The sequence below is a fragment of the Marmota flaviventris genome, chromosome Y (assembly GCF_047511675.1).
Source record: "Marmota flaviventris isolate mMarFla1 chromosome Y, mMarFla1.hap1, whole genome shotgun sequence".
Classification (NCBI taxonomy): Eukaryota; Metazoa; Chordata; class Mammalia; order Rodentia; family Sciuridae; genus Marmota; species Marmota flaviventris.
Genome location: NC_092519.1, coordinates 17,326,306 through 17,344,713, shown reverse-complemented (window position 1 = coordinate 17,344,713; position 18,408 = coordinate 17,326,306). Strand labels below are relative to the sequence as shown.

Here is an 18,408-nt window from a genome sequence, read left to right as displayed (position 1 = left end):
CTTTTATAAATACAAAGAGTAATGCTTGCATAGTCTTTAACCTGATCAATGAAACATACAATAAAGATTGCTGGTGTAATACTTTAGACCTGCTGCTCCATCAGAGAGCAGAGCTCCACCTGATCCCAGCTGTTCATTTTCAAGTTCTGCGTGTGTTACTCTTTATTTCTTCCAATCTCCCATCAGCCTTGCCAGAACCTGCTTCTTTGGCCACAATGGTGGCAGCAATACACAATAGCAAAAATAAATAAATAAAGTAAACACCATTGATCTCAAATTAAATTACTTCATATTGTTTGATATTAAAACAAGGTGTATGGAAACTAAAATTTCCAATAAAATGTGAAGTGCTTCTCAGAACATTTAATAGTCTAATATTTTCTAATTTGTTAAATATGGAAAAAATCAGAACTATATCTGGGCATCCTGAAATCTTTAAACACAGTCACTGGTAATCACAGAGAAATAATGAAATACAAACTACAGAAACACAGATATTCTCTATCTCAACTTTTGCCTGGGGTAGATTACTGCTAATTTGATGATGTGACTCCATGTATAAGTGTCCATACCCAATACCAAGTATAATAAAAATTGCTAGTCTTATCTAATTAACAACTGGTATATATTTTGTCCTCAGATTTGGCTAATATTTTCTGTTTTCTCTATTTCAATAGCATTCTAATGCAATTGTCCTTATCACCAACAGGACCAAATAAATTTTCAGACTACTCATCAGCTTTTCACAAATGACCTGAGCAGAGACTCACAGCATCATGTTTCTGCAGGAGCACATCCTAAATTGCTGACTTCCACCTCCAAGGGTTCTTGATACACTCCTTAAAGACAAGAAAGTCTGACACCTTTTAGGCTGCACTGGACCATGTGACAACGTGTTCTTCACTTATCAGTTTTACTTCATCTCCCCAATGACGTTATCTATAAATCAGAGACCTCCTTATGGAATTCCTCCAAAAAAAGGCTCTGAAAAGACAGGCACTTTTAGAATCTTCAGAGACTCCTACACAATATAAGCTTTCATGAACTCTTTATGATAAGCACATTATGGCCACTTGTGATGACTATCAATTACTGAGGGTTCCCAGAGCAGGAAGCTGCCCCTCACGGACCTTGCTATATTATTATTTTTTTAAACCATACACTTGCTTTTTATTGAATTGGTAAATTTAACAGAGTCCCTGAATTAGTAAACCATGCCTGAGAATCCAAAGAAGAAAAAAGTATAATGGAGAAGCCCATCCACCCATCATACAGTTTATTAAAACTTGGTTCCTAATGCATTTTTCTTGGGATTACTGGGAATTGAACTCAGGGGAACTCAACCACTGAGCCACCTTCCAGCCTTTTTAAAAATTTATTAATTGAGTTATGTTTTAGAGACAGGGTCTCACGGAGTTCTTTAATCTTTGTCATCCAGGTAAGCCACCATACAAATCAAAACCCTTGGGTGAAGGTTGTGGCTCAGTAGTTGACAACATGCCCAGCATGTGTGAGGCACTGGGTTTAATTTTTAGGACCACATATAAATAAATAAATAAATGTCCACCGACAAATAAAAAATAATTTTTTAAAAAAATGAAAAGATGGGCTAGGGATGTGGCTCAAATGGTAACATGCTCAACTGGCATGCATGGGGCACTGGGTTCGATACTCAGCACCACATAAAAATAAAATAAAGATGTTGTGTCCACCAAAAACTACAAAATAAATAATAAAAAATTCTCTCTCTCTTTAAAAAAAAATGAAAAAAAATCATAATCCTCCTACCTAAGAATCTTGAGCAACTGGGATTTCAGGTGTATGCCACAGCACCTGGGGATTCAAAAGAATTTTGAGAATTTCACAGTCTTTCATAAAATTTTAACAAGAGTAGAATTTAAGTCTGCTGCAGGTCTTTAAAACTTCTAGTACACTGTTCCATTAAATAAACCTCTCCATATTCATCTCAGTTTGTTTCACATAAGCATCACACTACAAAAGTTTGTGACAAAATGCATATATGAAAGGAAAATATGTGATTCAAGGTCCAAAAGGTTAATTGTTATCGTGTTTGGCACCCAAATCATGTCTTCAGTATGACAAATAATATTTTAATTCTCATTTAATCATTATATATTCTCACTACTTGCTCACCTAAAAACCCAAATCCATCAGAAGGTGGCCATCCACCTGCCAGCCCACTATTGAACAAAAAGGATAGGCAGATCCTGTCAGGAGATTCTGTATCCTCCTAGGAGTCTGATTCCTGCACTGATGTACTCACCAAGATTGAGTTCCTACAAAGAATGTCGGCTCCCTAGGACAGTTGCATTCACTCCAGTTCCTCACACTTCCCAATAGCAAGTCTGCAACTACTGCCTTTGGCAAATGAATTTATTACAAAGAAGTTCAGACTGCATCAAGTACTCATACACCAGTATGCAATATTTCTACTAAATCAAAGATGTAAAACTAGGAAATTGCCACACTGTCTCATTAGGTGGAAAGAAAGTTTAGAGCAATCCTGGATGGCTTAAGCTGTATTTATTAAAAACAGAAGTGCCACAGCACACTCTTTTGGCCTTCCTTTCCAAATGAACAGAGACACAGCAAAAGGCTGGCAAGAGAGATAGCAGTGACAACCACCTCATCTTTGGCATGTTTGCTACCTTAAAAATTTGAACACAAGTATGTAAGGAACTCTTAGCAATGATCACACAAGATCTATGATTCCTGAAAAGGTTGTGGGTGAGGTTTTGCTCAGGATGCTTTGAATCCTTAGGACAGGTTATTGAATTCTTTAGCCTGAGCAGAAACAGCCCTCTCCACATCATGTAATGCACAATATCACCTGGTTGGAGGCTGTAGCTCCATTAGTGATGTAGGGCACATGAGGCTAGACACCCAAGGAATGTTCCAGGAGCAGATTATTAGATGCAGAGTTCTGAGGGGTATCACCTAAAATTTTTTAGATCACTGCTTGGAATTTTATTGATCTTTATTTATACCCAGTGTGACAGGGATAGAGGTTTATATTTTTTTGTAGGGGTATACATAAAGGTGTTTTTTGTTTTGTTCTGTTTAGTTAACAGAAAGTGCTTTGTGTACAAATTGTAAGATTGGTCAGAGGTCTTCTAAGCTTTAACACAAAAAAGGAAGTCTGTGTTATAACCCACATTGAGATATTTGCAAATTTTTTTTCCTGATATTCTGTTGAAAGAAGATTATGGTGAAGGTCTCTCGAGAAGCTTATTTAAGATTCTTTGGTGGAGAAGGTAGTGCCACTATATTAGGACATGAGACTGGGATCCTACTTACCAAGCCTTTGCTCATGTAGTGTGTATTAAGAAAACCATCACACTATTTTCCCAGGGCTCCTGACGAACTCTAACACAGAGAGAAAAAAAGCCTGGGTTTTCTGGAATATTCCAACTAAGTATTATTCATGGGGAGAAATGCTAAGTTGGATGTAGTTTTTGTAAAAAAATTCACTGATAAAAAGACCTTTCAGAAGAAAGAGACCATCTGCAATTGTGGGGGAAACACCTGCAGAGCTGCATCTGCTGATGTGGTCATCAGTGGGGTCCACACACACAGCAGCAGCAAACTCACTACCTGAGCTATGGGAGTGCTCGCTGCTAGAATGTCTAGCATGCACAAGGCAGGATTAGGTCCCCAGAACTGGGAAAAGAAAAGAGAAAGAACTCAAATATAGGGCAAAATATATTTTGAGAAAGTGCCTCTCCAAATAATATACACAAATGACATTATTTTTCAATGCTCTTTAATGTGTCTACATACAATGCAACACATGAGACTTAGAACAAGCATAAGTGACAAGAGTGGGGTCCCAGAGTCATCAACAGATCAATAAGCAATCAAGGACAAGAAAGAGGCCAGCTGCAGGGTACACAAACACATCACTATGTTTCCAGCTCCCAGCCTCACCCCATTTCAAAAAATAACAATTAAAAAGACTGTGGAGAAACTCTGTGGTAGAGCACTCCTGGGCGAAATGTGAACAAAGAAAGAAGGAAAAAAGTTCAGAAGAGACATTTCACCAATCTGTACCAAAGGCTGGAGTGGAGAGGCTTAAACTAACATTCACAATATGTAATGAAACATTAGACAGAAAAGACTTAAAACACATGAAAATGGAATCTAACAATAAGAGAGATTTAACCCAGAAAAACATGTTGCTTTCAAATCTTCATGCTGATGCAATGTTCCTCTCCATCCCAGGGTGCATTTTTGTTACCTCTGAATAGGTAAAAAAAGGATTAAGGCACATACCTTTTCACACACCTACAGTGGTTTTCTCAAAAGAAATAAATAAAATGAAATAAAATAAAAATTTCCTCAAGTCTGAACAAGTTCAAATGGATCTGAAACAAGCAAAGGTCCTACCACATTTCTATATACAGGGCTTTTGTCTAGTGTGATTTCTTAAATGCTGTTCAAAGGGACCTGGAAAGTTGAAAGCCTTACTACAATTTTTAAAGAGAGAAAAAGGATCTTCCCAGATATGAAGTCTTTACACCTTTGAAGAAAACTCTGAAAGTTGAATACTGCCCCACATGGCTTATCCTCAGCATTTTCTACAGTATGAGTCCTTTCATACAACTGAACAAAACTAGAACAGCTGAAACCTTTATATTTCTTATTTGCATAGGATTTGTTCTTTTTATTCCAAAAGAATCTTCCCAGTCCTTAGTAAAATACTTAGAAAACTAGATTTCCCACATTTCTCACACTCATAGGGCTTCTCTCTGTGAGTGTTTTCATATATGAGAAGGAAAACAGGGATGAATGGGAAGCTGGCAGGATGTAGCAAATCCCCCATATTCAGAGGGTTTGTTTTTCAATGTGAGTGAAATGGCTTTGAAGGCAACAGGGAAAATGGAATGATTTGTGATATTTTTCACATTTAAAGAGTTATTGAGTCCAATGTGCTGGTGTATGCCTTTAATCCCTGAGATTTGAGAGGCTGATTCTGAAGGATCAATGTTGGAGGCTAGCCTCAGCACCTTAGGAAGACCCTAAGAAATGCAGCAAGTCCCTGTCTCAAAATAAAATGTAATAAAGAACTGGAATGTAGCTCAGTGGTAGAGCAACATCAGAAAATCCCCAGTCTCTCTCTCTCTCTCTCTCTCTCTCTCTCTCTCTCTCTCTCTCACACACACACACACACACACACACACACACAAACACACATTTTCAGAAGTGTGAGCCATTTCTTGTGTTTGAGGATAACATGAAATATTGATTTATATGATTTCATATTCAAAGGATTTTTCTCCAGTAACTTCCTACATGTATATGAGTGAAACAGTAATAACAGAAGAGTTTACTAATTGTTTTCATGCATACGATTTCTCTGCAGTATGTGTACTTTCACGTGTGTGAAACAGACAGGATGTGGCAAAGTCTTTTCCACATTGTTGACATTCATAGGGTATGTATTCTTCCATGTTTGTGAAGCTGATGGGATGAAGCAAAGGCTTTGCCACACTGCTTACATTCATAGGGCTTCTCTCCAGTATGAGTTTTTTCATGTGAGTGTAGCTGACTAGACTGAGCAAACGCTTTGCCACACTGCTTACATTCATAGGGCTTCTCTCCAGTATGAGTTCTTCCGTGTATGTGAAGGTCACTGGATCTAGCAAAGGCTTTGCCACAATGTTTACACTCATAGGGCTTCTCTCCAGTATGTGTTCTTCCATGTATTTGAAGGTCACTGGATCTAGCAAAGCCTTTGCCACACTGTTTACATGCATAGGGCTTCTGTCCAGTATGAATTTGTTCATGGGAGTGAAGGTGAGAGGACTGAGTGAAAGCTTTGCCACACTGCTTACACTCATAGGGCTTCTCTCCAGTATGAGTACGTTCATGTCTGTGAAGGTCACCAGATTTAGCAAAGGCTTTGCCACACTGCTGACATTTATAGGGCTTCTCTCCAGTATGTACTCTTCCATGAATCTGAAGGTTACTAGACATAGCAAAGGCTTTGCCACACTGCTTACATTCATAGGGCTTCTCTCCAGTATGAGTTTGTTCATGTGAGTGAAGGTGAGATGACTGAGTGAAGGCTTTCCCACACTGCTTACATTCATAGGGCTTCTCTCCAGTATGAGTTCGTTCGTGTATCTTAAGGCAAGAGGCAGTAGTGAAGGCTTTTCCACATTGTTGACATTCATAGGGCTTTTCTCTGGTATGTATACTTCCGTGGTTATAAAGCTGATGGGAAGTAGCAAAGGCTTTCCCACACTGCTTACATTCATAGAGCTTCTCTCCAGTATGTGTTCTTCCATGTATTTGAAGATAACTGGATTTAGCAAAGGCTTTACCACACTGCTTACATTCATAGGGCTTCCCTCCAGTATGTGTTCTCTGATGTATTCTAAATAAACTGGGATAAGCACAGTCTTTCCCACATACCTTACATTTGAAACGTGCATTCCCCGTGTGTGTGATCTTGTGCCTTTGAAGACTTGTGTGTGAAATAAAGGTTCGACCACCTTGTTTACATTCACAGAGTTTCTCTCCAGAATAAGTTCTTTCACGCTTTCTAAATAAAGAGGAGAAATGAAAGGCTTTCCCACATACCTCACACTGAAAGTGTTTACATTCACTGTGTGTTCTCCTGTGTCTTTGAACACCTAGGAGAAAAGAAGAGGCTTCACTATATTGTTGACATTCATCAGGTTGCCACCCAGTATGAGTATCTTCATGTCTTTGAATGTCACTGGAACAACTGATGACTTTCCCATGTACTATACTTTCATATGGTCCATCTCCAGTTTGTGTTAACATTTTTGTGTGAACACTTTTGGGAGAAACCAGAGATTTCCAAAATTTTTTAAATTCACATGGCTTCTCTTCACATTCCTCGTGCTTGTAGTATTTGTGTCCAGAGTGAGATGTGATGTGCCTGTTAAGGAATGAAGGACATATGAACTCTGTGGCACATATAATGAAGTCACATGGATTTACTCAATTAAAATTTTTCTTTGTTCAATTAAGAATTGGAATCGATTTGAAGGTTTCCCCACACTATTTTGTGCCTTTGAAGTTTATCATATAACTTCTTTGAAGAAGAAGTGACCAGCACATAAGCAATGCTTGATTCATTCACAATTTGCTATTTATTTATAGATCCTTACATTACTACCAACATCAGGTAAAGGCTAGGTTTTCTGACTTGCTCAACTTCCCTGAAAATAAAGAGATTGAAAGGAAACAATCCTATGCAATATAGCTTCTCTATGGCTATTATCCAAATAGTGATATTCACATATGCAATTTCATAGTATGGTTTGAATGTCAAATACTTTGAAAAGACTGAATATCTGTTACAGTTAAGTATATATTTCTGGTAAAAACATTATAAGAATAAATACTTCTCAAATTATGCATACTTCATTGGTTGATTTGCTTTAAATATTATATGACAGTTCTCAGATTCCCTCACGAATTCCTCTTGTGAGTACGTTACCTTATATTGCTCCCAGAGTTTTCAATCTGATCTTCAGTGATCTTGTCTTCCCACTTGTTTCCTTAAATGGAAGAACAGAACAATCTTTATGAATATTTAGGAGCTAGAAATGCTTTGCCAAATCGTACGTGCCATTTATGCTGCAATAATTCACCAACTGATTCCCTTTTAACCTTCTACATAAATGAACAAAATAACATGAGTTCTCTATTTGACTAATTTTAGAAACATCATTATTACCTATAGAAGCCAGGTTTCTGAGGACTTCCAACATCACATCTCTGTAAAGGTTCTTCTGGGAAGGATCCAGCAAAGCCCACTCCTCCTGGGTGAAGTTCACAGCCACATCCTCAAAGGTCACTGAGATCTAAAATATCCCACCAAATGTATAGTGGAGGCCAGGAGAGATTGACAGCATGAGAAATCTATACTCAACATGCATGATGTTCACATGATTCCCTGGCCTCTCGATTAATTCCACGATTTGGTCCATCAAATCTTTACTGCACTCAACTTCTTCCAACCATTCCAACACTAGAAATTCGCTACTCAAAAGGCAAACATCATAGTGATTTATACCCTTTCTTTTGTGAGTTCCCAGGAAGTAAGACAGGCTCCCAGATCACTCCTAACTTCTTTATTGGTTGCACCTCTATTACGTTTCCTAGAAATGTCCTGTGTGGTACAGAGCTAATATAAGGACTTCTGATAGTACTTATCTTAAGAAAAGAAAGGTGATGAGAAGGAAATTGCAGGAATCATGAAACTAGGCATTTGAGAGAGATTCTGCCAATTACATTGGCTCCCTGTACCTACAAAGTTAATATAGACAACATGGTAATACTGATGTCTTGTTTCCTCTGAAAGTCTATTGTTCCATACTTAAAGAAATGCCTAGAACCCGCCCTAACCCACACCCTCTGGGCATGGGGTCACTAAGGACATTCCTTCCTAGACAACATTTAGACAACCTTTCACACAGGTTGTCTCAATGCATTAGCTGAAGATAGAGCTCATCCTGTGTGATTACACTGAGAACAACTAGAAGTTTGTAGGTGCTTTACTCCAGAACAAATTTAGTCAACTAGCTTATTATTAAATGACCAAAACAAACATGAGTTCTCTATTTGATTAATTTAATTTATTTATTAATAAACACAATAATTTTATAATTTCCTGTGGTTACTGTCAAACCAGAATGGGGTAAGTGAAAGATGGCACATGTCTTAGAAATAACTCAATGACCCAAAAATGTCACCTTGTCCAAACAACAGCCTCACAATAACTCTCAAAACAATCTTCTTAATAAACAGCAGGCACTACTTTTCTAAGTCTCATGGGAACAATGAATGTCTAAAGACTGTCAAACTCTTAACAGCAGCCGATTCACTACCACAATGTACAGTCATGAGAGACATACAAATGTTCTTCTCAAGGACATTTTGATCAACATTGGGCCACATGTGCAATGGTTGTCTGTTGTGAAAGAGATTCATCGTGCCTGCAGCAATGGTGGTGCAAACAAACCTACAGAAGCTCTTCCAGAGTGTGCTAAAGCAACAAGTTTGTAGCCCAGATTCCTGAACTATCCCACACAGTCTGGGTGTGAAACAGGCCACCATTCACATCTATAAGCATGCTATGATGTCTGCACAGTGATGGAACAGGCAAAAAGAAAATGTCCCTGCCACTGACACAGAACCACACTCAAGGACTGAAAACATACAGAACCACCCAAAACAAGGAAGAATCCACAATTACACTCAGAGACATCAGCCCAACTGTGTCAGGACAATGATGCAGGCAGGAGGGCTTCATGGGCCTTTAACCGAAGGGGAACCACATTGAGGTCTCAGGGTCACAGCAACACTGCACAGGACATAAACCACACCCCTACAAGTGCACCACCAGTGAAATCCCATGTATGCTCAAAGAACATGAGAGCTAAAGCACGAATCAGATCAGAAGCAGCTGAAAATCCTCCAGGGAAGGGAACATGAAACACAAGACTCTAAACAGACACAGGACAAAGAGGTGACTTAAGAGAAAAGGTGACCATTTTGAAGGAAAAAAATGTAAAAGTCCATCATAGGAAATTCATAGAGAATACCAGAGGTGGTGCTGTATTGGGATCTAAGTCATCCAATGCACATTTCAGAAAAGGAGCTAAAAGCAATCATTGAAACTGCTGCTTCAAAAAAACAGAGAAAGAAGAGTAAGGTAAACCTAAATTAACCACAGGAAGGTAACAGAAAAGGTGTTGATGAAACCACAATCAGGACATTCGCAGACTGCAAAATCAAGTTTTTCATGAACATCACCATCTAACACATTTAAAAATGTCATCATCAATAATGCATTGGGACTTCAAGATTATCATAAACGTGCTTGATACAAATTAGAAACTTGCAGAAACTGGACCATTTCTTTGAGAGAGATTACACAAAACAGATGAGCCCATGGTGGCTCAAAAAAACAGGCTCAATAACTAATTACTATCCAAAAAGGCAAGGCAAGGCTCTGACATCTCAAACAGGCTTCCATGAGACACTTAAGAACTGCCACCTATTTTCTACATTTTTTTCTAGAACATAGAAGCTGAGTTAACACGTCCTAATTCCTTCTGAGGCATACGTTACTATATTATACAAATTAAGTAGATAAAGAAAAGTATTAAATAGAAAAGAAAACTATGAATGATGCTCATAATCATAAATGCAAAATTTAATCATAAATGCAAAAAACTGTACAATCAAGCCATCACACTCCAGGTGTCTATGCAAATTATGTGAAAATTATGGGCACAGGAACCCTCACTGCAGTGACTACAGCAGCCATATCCAGAACTCCCCAAAGCTAGATGCAAGGAAGATGCACCTTTCAATACTGAATGGACAAGGTGCAGTTTATCCACATCAAAGAACATCACCCAGAAAATGAGCTCTGCAGCCTGGAAAGATACAGCACCCTTAAAGGCAGACTGGTAAGTGAGAGAAGCCAGACTGAAATGGCCATGTGCAGTAAGATTCCAACTCAAGAACATTCCTTAAGAGACAACATTACAGATGCAGTAGCAGAACTGATGGGTGCCAGGGACTTAGGGAGCAGAGAGGGATGGAGGAATGAGGAGGAGTGATGAAGAGGGGGAACACAGGATTCCCAGAGCAGTGAAACTCTTCTGTATGACATTATCTTTTAAACTACGTGACAAACACAATCACATCACACAGAGGAGGATCCCTAAGGTAAAGGATGAACTTTGGCTTATCATAACGTGTTGCTTCATCCATTTTCTTTATCAAAGGTTCAACCCTGGTTTAGTAACTATCAAACACCCTACAACAATGCAATATGTTGAAAACAGTGGAGACTTATGGCTGGAGAGAAGGGGTATTCGAGACTATGAGTAATGGCACACTTAATTGTCACCTTGATTGGATTAAAGATACTGATGATTAATGAGCTTCTGGGTGTGTCCATGAGGGTGTGTCTACAAATGATTGGCATGTGGAACAGTGAACCAAACTAAACTGGAGAACCTCCTTAAGCTAGGCAGCACCATCCAATAGGAGGGTGTCTTGGGTGGAACAAAAGTTGGAAGAAGAAGGAAGCAGCAGCAGAGCAAGCTCCTTTATTCTCAATAGGTTCTTAAATGCTACTGCAATGGCCTGAGGATATCAGAGTCTGCCTTCTTCATTCTCCCAAAGTGGACTCTGCCAGTGATTCTCCAGGGAGTTTCCAGAATCTCTGGTCTGGAGTAGGGCAACACCATTGATCCCTCTTGTTCTGAGGCCTCAGCCTCTTGAATTCTGTAGCTACTACTTCTAAAGCTCTCCAGCTGCAGACGGCCACTGTAGACATCCAGCTTCAGGTCAAGTAGGCCAATCTAATGAATCCCCTTTGATAATCATACTTCCTCTTAATACTGTTCCTCTAGAGAACACTGACTAATAAACTATGTAAGCCTAAAATTGCTCATAAAAACAAAGTTTATGTAATAAAGAAGTAAATAATCTACCAAGCCATGAAGTTTTACAAATATATACATGAAAAATAATAATATATGCTAAATACCATTTTCATAATAATGCAAAAATAAAGCAAAGAGGAAGAGTCATAGGTACAAATTTCAAAACTATGGAAGGAAACTGATTTTCAATACTATTTCCATCTGGAAATAAATTGGATGATAAGTCTTCAAAAGTCATTCCAGGGGCTGGGGTTGTGGCTCAGCGGTAGAGCACTCGACTTGCACGTGAAGACCCTGGGTTCAATCCTCAGAACCACATAAAAATGAATAACTAAAATAAAGGTATTGTGTCCAACTGAAAATAAAAAATAAATATTTTTTTAAAAAGTCATTCCAACTGCTGGTGGGGTGGTGTGCACCTGTAATTTCAGCCACCAGGGAGGTCAAGGCAGGGAAATGGCAAGTTGGAGGCCACTCTCAGCAATGTAGCAAGATACTCAGAAATTTAGTGAGACTGGACTTCATCAAAAATTAAAAGGGGGTCTGGGATTGTAGTTGAGTGGCAGAGCAATTTCTAGCATGTTTGAGGTACTGGATATGATCCTCAGCACCACAGAAAAATAAACAAACAAAATAAATGTATTCTATCGATCTCCAACTATACAAAATATTAAAAAAGAAAAAAAAAAAGAAATAATAAATAAATAAGAAGGGCTAAGAATGTGCTCAGTGGTCAAGTGCCTGTAGGTTTACTCCCCAGTAAAACATTTGCCCACCTCCAGAACGCTGCTCACTAATAGAAATTCATTTCTGGAGGATAACTAAGCATGAGCAAGTCCATGGCATCAATCCCCAGCACTCAATAAGTAAGCAAATAAATAAACAAACAACAGTCTACAATACTAATTCTCTTGGACTGAAGAGTAGCTCGGTAGTAGAAAACTTGCCAAGCATGTATGTGGCCCTCCCTTGGATCAATCTCCAGTGGTCCACACACACGCACACACACACAAAAATACATGTAATGAGAAATAAAAATTATTATAATACAAAAGGTACACAATTAGAGGCATAAAATGCAACAAAATAAATGGAAAGACAACACACTTTCTCACAAAGGGGATTGAATGTTCCCATGATGGGCATTCTCTGAAAAAGCACTGAGAATTTCAGAAAATTCTGTGAAATTTAGGGCAAAGTTTACTGTATTTTGGGGGTAAACTTAAGAAAAACTACATCTAAAAATGGAAATAGTAGGGTTGGGATTCTGGCTCAGCAGTAGAGTGCTTGCCTAGCACATGAGAGGCCCTAGGTTTGATCCTCAGCACCACATAAAAATAAATAAATAGGTATTGTGTTTAACTACAGCAACAACAAAAAATACTTTTCAAAATATTGGAAATAGTAGACTGTATCTAAGACCAGCCAAAATGTTGTACAGGACAGAGTAGAGAGAGCATTTTTGTTGCACCCAAATTTCATAAGCTAAAAGGCCAGCCCCAAAGGGGTGGCCCTAGCAGGAGGCACTTAGGAGGGAACAGGAATCAGGTGACATAGTAGGAGTGCTCTTTAAGGGATCAGCACCCTTATTTAGACAGACATATCGCTCCTTTCCAGAAAACAAGTGTCATTTACTATTTCACCGAAATTCAGTGATTAAATGATCATAATTGGGTATTTCAGATATTGCCAAAATTGTCCTTAAAATTTACAATGAAGACGGGATTGATGGTGCACACCTGTAACCCAGCGGTTCAGGAGTCTGAGGCCCCTGGCTATGTAGTAAGACTCTGTCTCAAAACAAAGAATCTAAAAGGGGCTGGTGGTTAAGCACCTCTGGGCTCTATTCCTGATACCAAAAAAAACACACAGTTAACATGAACCAGCCAAGTCCAGACAACAGTGAAAAACTGTCATCCTTTGTCAAATTCATCACATTGTGAAGGACAGATACTAGTTTTCATGAAATCACATTCTTAAATTTATCCACCACTATTTTTATAGAATTCTACTCAAATTCTGCAGCAATAATGCAAGACAGAGTTTCTCTGTATCTTACGTGGCATTTTGGAATCTAGGGTTGGAGTTCAATTTGAAATCACTGAAAAGACAAGATTGAATCTTACAGAATTTCTATACACACTCAGGGGTAGAAAAAGGTAAATTAGTTAATTAGGACTTTTCTTTCTTTTTTTTGGGGGGGTTTGGTACCCCAAGATTAAACCCAGAGACATTTTACTACTAAGCCACATCCCCAGTCATCCAGTCATTTTTCTATTTTATTTTGAGATGCAGTCTCACCAGGTTGCATAAGGCCTGGATAAGTTGCTAAGGCTGTCCTCAAATTTGCAACACTCCTGTCTCAGCCCCTGGAGCAGGAAGAATCACAGGTGAGCACCACTGTACCTGGCTGTAAGTTGGGATTTGTAACAATGGAAATGTAACTAGACTTTTTAAAATCCACTTCTTTCTTGCCTCTTTAATAATAGTCCATCCCATGTGGCTCTGAATAAATAAACCTGGGCCTCAGATAAGTGAGCACATCATTTCAAAGTGATGCACAGAAAGCTTTGGTGCTGAGGGAGCACACATGTGTCAGGCACAAGGCGCAGGGAAGGTCCCTGACAGAAGGGACATACTCCCTCCTGGTCTTGCTCCCTGAAAGCATCCAGGATCACTGTCCCAGGGACCTGGACAATGACTCCAGTCTATGAGGCTTTTCAGTTTGCACAGCTCTGCACCGGGGTGGGTAGTCCTTATACTCTGGGAGAGGTTTTGCTCCTTCACACTGTGAGAGACTAAAACAGCCGGAGTTACTGCTGACCTGGCCCCTCAGCTCCAGCATCCACAGGCTGACTGTCCACTTGTCTCCAAGGAATGGGAACAGAGCTTGGGGAAAACAAGGTCCCACAGAAGTGGCTGTCTAGATGAGGCCTGTTCCAGAAGATTCCTCAGCTCAGAGCCTCCAGCAGCTTCCCTGAGAGGCTGCACCCTACATCTCAGGCTGTCCCCTAGGAGGAGCTGACCCAGGGCCTGAAGTTCTGTTCACCCTGCAGGGCACAGGGCAGCTGTGGGCACTTTGTGGCAGCTCCAGGAGAGGATAGTGGCTGAGGACTTGGCACCCTGTGAAATGTCCAAAGGGAAACTCTGCCCAAGAAATCTGATATGATGTCTACACCTAAGGAAGATAAAAGGAGAAGCACAAGATTTTTACAGCTATGGACTCAAGTTGTCTATACATTGCATCTACATCAAAGAACCTTCAGAGTACTTGACTTTAGCTAACTAGATCACCATGAGGGTAGAAAGGCAGGGTTCTGTATAGAGAACAAAAATTATCTTGTGCTATCTTAAGCCCTTCAATAGCCAATCATCTTAATTTCTGTAACAGACCACAATATCAAAATTTCACAGAATATATCACTAACCTTACCAGATGTCTCCAAAATCTACCAAAGCTCAGAATGCAATAACAGAAATACAGAAGAAATTTTCTTTATTTTTGTCTGTACCCCAACAATCTGATGTTCCTACAAATGCAATTGGTTAATGCAGTGATACACAGTTTATTTTATAAAAGTTCATGTAGGCCATACACAGTGGCACACAACTGTAATCCCAGCAGCTTGAGAGGTAAGGTAGGATGATTCCTAAATTCAAAGCCAGCCTCAGCAACTTAGTGAGACCATAACAAACTTAGATCATATGTGAAAATACAATATAAAAAGGGCTGTGGATGTAGCTCAGTGTTTAAGTGTCCCTGCATTCCATCCCTGATATATTAAAAAAAAAGAAAGAAAGAACAAAAGAAAGAAGAAAATAAAAAAGAAAGAAAGAAAGAAAATATGTAATCATGTAATCTCTTCCAGGGAGGGACACACACATCATTCAGGGTAACTTGAATCCATGTTCCTTAGTATAGTCATTAATATTTGGGTTAAAATGAACTATTTTCCGTAGCTGGGGTTGTCAATGCCTTTAATCCAAACAGCTTTGGAAGCTGAGGCAGGAGGAGCACAACTTTCAGGACAGGCTGGGAAAAATACCCAGATTTTTTCTGAAAATCATATTGAAAAGAGCTGGGGATGAAAGACAGTAAATGAATCAGACATTATTGTAGTGGCATCCTCTTTTTTCACAGAAAATTTTAACTGGGTTTCTCCAGAAATCTTCACCATGGCTAATTTTAGGACTTTCAACAAAAGAGTGTCCACAAAAAAGTTCAGTGTAGACAAACTTCCTATTTTTATGTTGCCCTATTTTACTGGGCCACTAGTCTGAGAGAAATTAGCACTCCAAATGCAGGACTCAAACTTCCCTTACTAGTTTTTTACATACTTTTATCCAGTATAGTAGTTTGTAGAAATGTGCAAAAAAGGCCTCTGGCCTTGAGCTGGGCTTCACAGAGAACTTACCAACTAGGCTCCATAGTAACAGCTGGTAGAGGAGGAAAAAAAGGGGAGAAGAAGCTCTCCCCTTCTCAGGTGCTGTCCTTGAAGGGTTAACTTGGTCAGAACAGAGGGGAAAAAAAAGCTGCTTTTATGTGTGTGATGTGACAACTTGACTATGGCGACTCCATTTTGTGAACTTAGCCATGACACACAAAAAGGTCATGACTGGAGCAGTTTGCATTCTTTTATTCATGAAAATCCCCCAAGAACACAGAATGATCTATGGTGCCAACTGGAGACTGACTGACTGCAGCTTTCAGCCTTGCTTGCTTTGCCTGAACCCCAAATGTCCCTTTTGTGGTTTTTGTGCTTAAATATGGAGCCAACTGAAGGCAGGGGCACCACTCTGATCATCTCATTCTTTTGAGATTAGAGTGTCTGCCAAGAGCCAGCAATAAAGGCATAACTGGAATGAGACTGTGTGGTCTGAGAGTTGAGGGTCTCAGTATTACAATGTGAACTTCTGAGCCCCTCCCCTTACATGATAAATATAAAATCCTAAAACCACCTGAACTCAGGGTTGAGGGGATTGATTGATTGATTACAGCAAAAGCTGTGCCCTCTAAGACTGGCTGCAGCCAGATAAAACTGTTTCTGGCTATCTTCAGTGCCTTGCCTCCTTTGTCCCTACATCATTATTACCCTGTGTGCTTACGTGACTACACAACTGGTGTGACTCTACATCATGGACTATCAGAAAAGGGAGCAGTTATACTCTATTGATGTAGCCCAGGATTCCATATCCCTGAGATCTATAAACAACCTCCTTATTCCCTTTAAAGCAGTTATTTTGACCAAACACAAGGAAGTGTTAAGTGATTATTCCTTCCCCTCAAGTATAATATTCACAAATAGAAAACAAATGCTTTCAAAAGTGTTCTACTTGCCAGGGACAGTGGCACAGCCCTGTAATCCCAGATACAGGGGAGGCTGAAGTAGGAGGATCACAAGTTATGGCTGGGGAGGGAGGGAGGAAGATTATTTCAAATATTTCACTAGATGAAAAGTGACAATTAGCAGATAGTGTCCATTGGAAATGAGTGCGAAGAACGAACGTCTGGCCGTGCTGTGAGGTGGAGGAAAGGTGGGGTTTAGAAGGCAGGAGGCACCTGCAATTTGGGGAACCTACAGCAGCCTCCGGAGGAGCTCCCCTGGGAGAAGGAAGGTGCATTTGTGGCCCTGCTTCCTCCACTTTAGGAAGAGTGGGTGTGGGCCACCAGTAGGGAGCAAAGGGGACACCAGGGCCCTGAGCCGCCCTTCCAAACCCAGGGAACCAGGGGACAGGGCCCAGGGCCACCCTCCAGCGGGGACTCTACCGCGCTCCACAGGTCACCTGCGCGCAAGCCCCAAGGAAGGTGCTGACTGTGCACCTTCAGCCCTGGTCGCAAACTCACCATTTTTGGCTTCCTTGGTGACCCCGGGTCCTCTGAGGAACCTCCAGTCACCCGAGATCGCGGGGTTCACAGGGAGCGAGAGTCACCTGGGGTCCCTGAGGAGAGAACTCAGGTGCCAGAGAAGGAGTAGCCCAGTCAGTGAGGAAGAAAAGCCCGCGAGATTGCGGAAGCCCGCCCTCCCCCTTCCTCTGCGCACCGATTGGACAGTTCCTCCCAGCGTCCTTGATGGATGGCCTCCAGGCCCGCCTCTGCATCGTGACTGACAGCTAACATCATCCAATCACTGGCTGAAATTGGGTTAGTGACAGATTCCTGGCTCCAGCCCTTTTCAGGCGGAGCTTCCCCACTGTGCTGGGAACTAAACCATGTGGGAAGCCTTGGCTTAGCTTCTGGTACAGAGGTGACACCTGGCGCTGAGTAAGGCTTCAGCCACAGAGTGCTTTCCGAGCATGGCGAAGCCCTGGGTTTAACTTCAACACAAAAACAAACCATAGCTTCTCTAGGAGGCTGAGGCTGGAGGAGCCCAAGGTCAGTGAGACCTTGTCTTAAAATAAAATGAAAAGGGTGAGGATGTAGCTCAGAGGTCCAGGTCAAGCCCCACTGGGTTTATTCCCCAGTACCTCAAAGAAAAAGAAAGAACTATATAACATATATATTGTTTTTTTCAGCTGATGCGACCTCAAGCAACTTAGAAAGACACAGTCTCCACAGTTTTGAAACACTATTTAAAGACATCTTATGTATGACCCATACATAATATCTAAAAATGAGAACAATTTGAAAACTATTTTAGTAATTCTCATCACCTCTTGGCCTCTGTTGCTTTGAGAAGGCAGCCTGAGCAATGAAAGGAAGAATTTGGGGTTGGCTCTGATGCTCAGGGTTCCATTCCCAGCAGAGAGGGTGGGGGAGGAAGGAAGGCAATCCTTTAGGGCAGCAATGTGCAATGGAAATAAAATGGGTGCCTTGTGCTTAGTGTAGATGTTCTACTTCGACTGTTAGGAAGTCTTATGCAGAGACCTGACTCTGGGGATCCTACAGGTCTGGTCAGGTGTATGCCCCAGTATCAAACAAAGGTCATGATGCAAAGCAGGAAAG

General features: G+C 40.4%; 1 protein-coding gene across 1 annotated transcript; it reads right to left on the bottom strand.

The window, feature by feature from the left end:
• Positions 1-3,786: 3,786 nt before the first annotated feature.
• On the bottom strand, positions 3,787-17,392 carry LOC139703489 (zinc finger protein 709-like). The gene is given in 4 exon segments (XM_071606972.1): positions 3,787-5,457; positions 5,459-6,931; positions 7,496-7,556; positions 17,311-17,392. Coding segments are annotated over 2 exon segments (1,452 nt in total). The 5' UTR covers positions 6,814-6,931; positions 7,496-7,556; positions 17,311-17,392; the 3' UTR covers positions 3,787-5,360.
• Between the last annotated feature and the right edge of the window lie 1,016 nt (positions 17,393-18,408).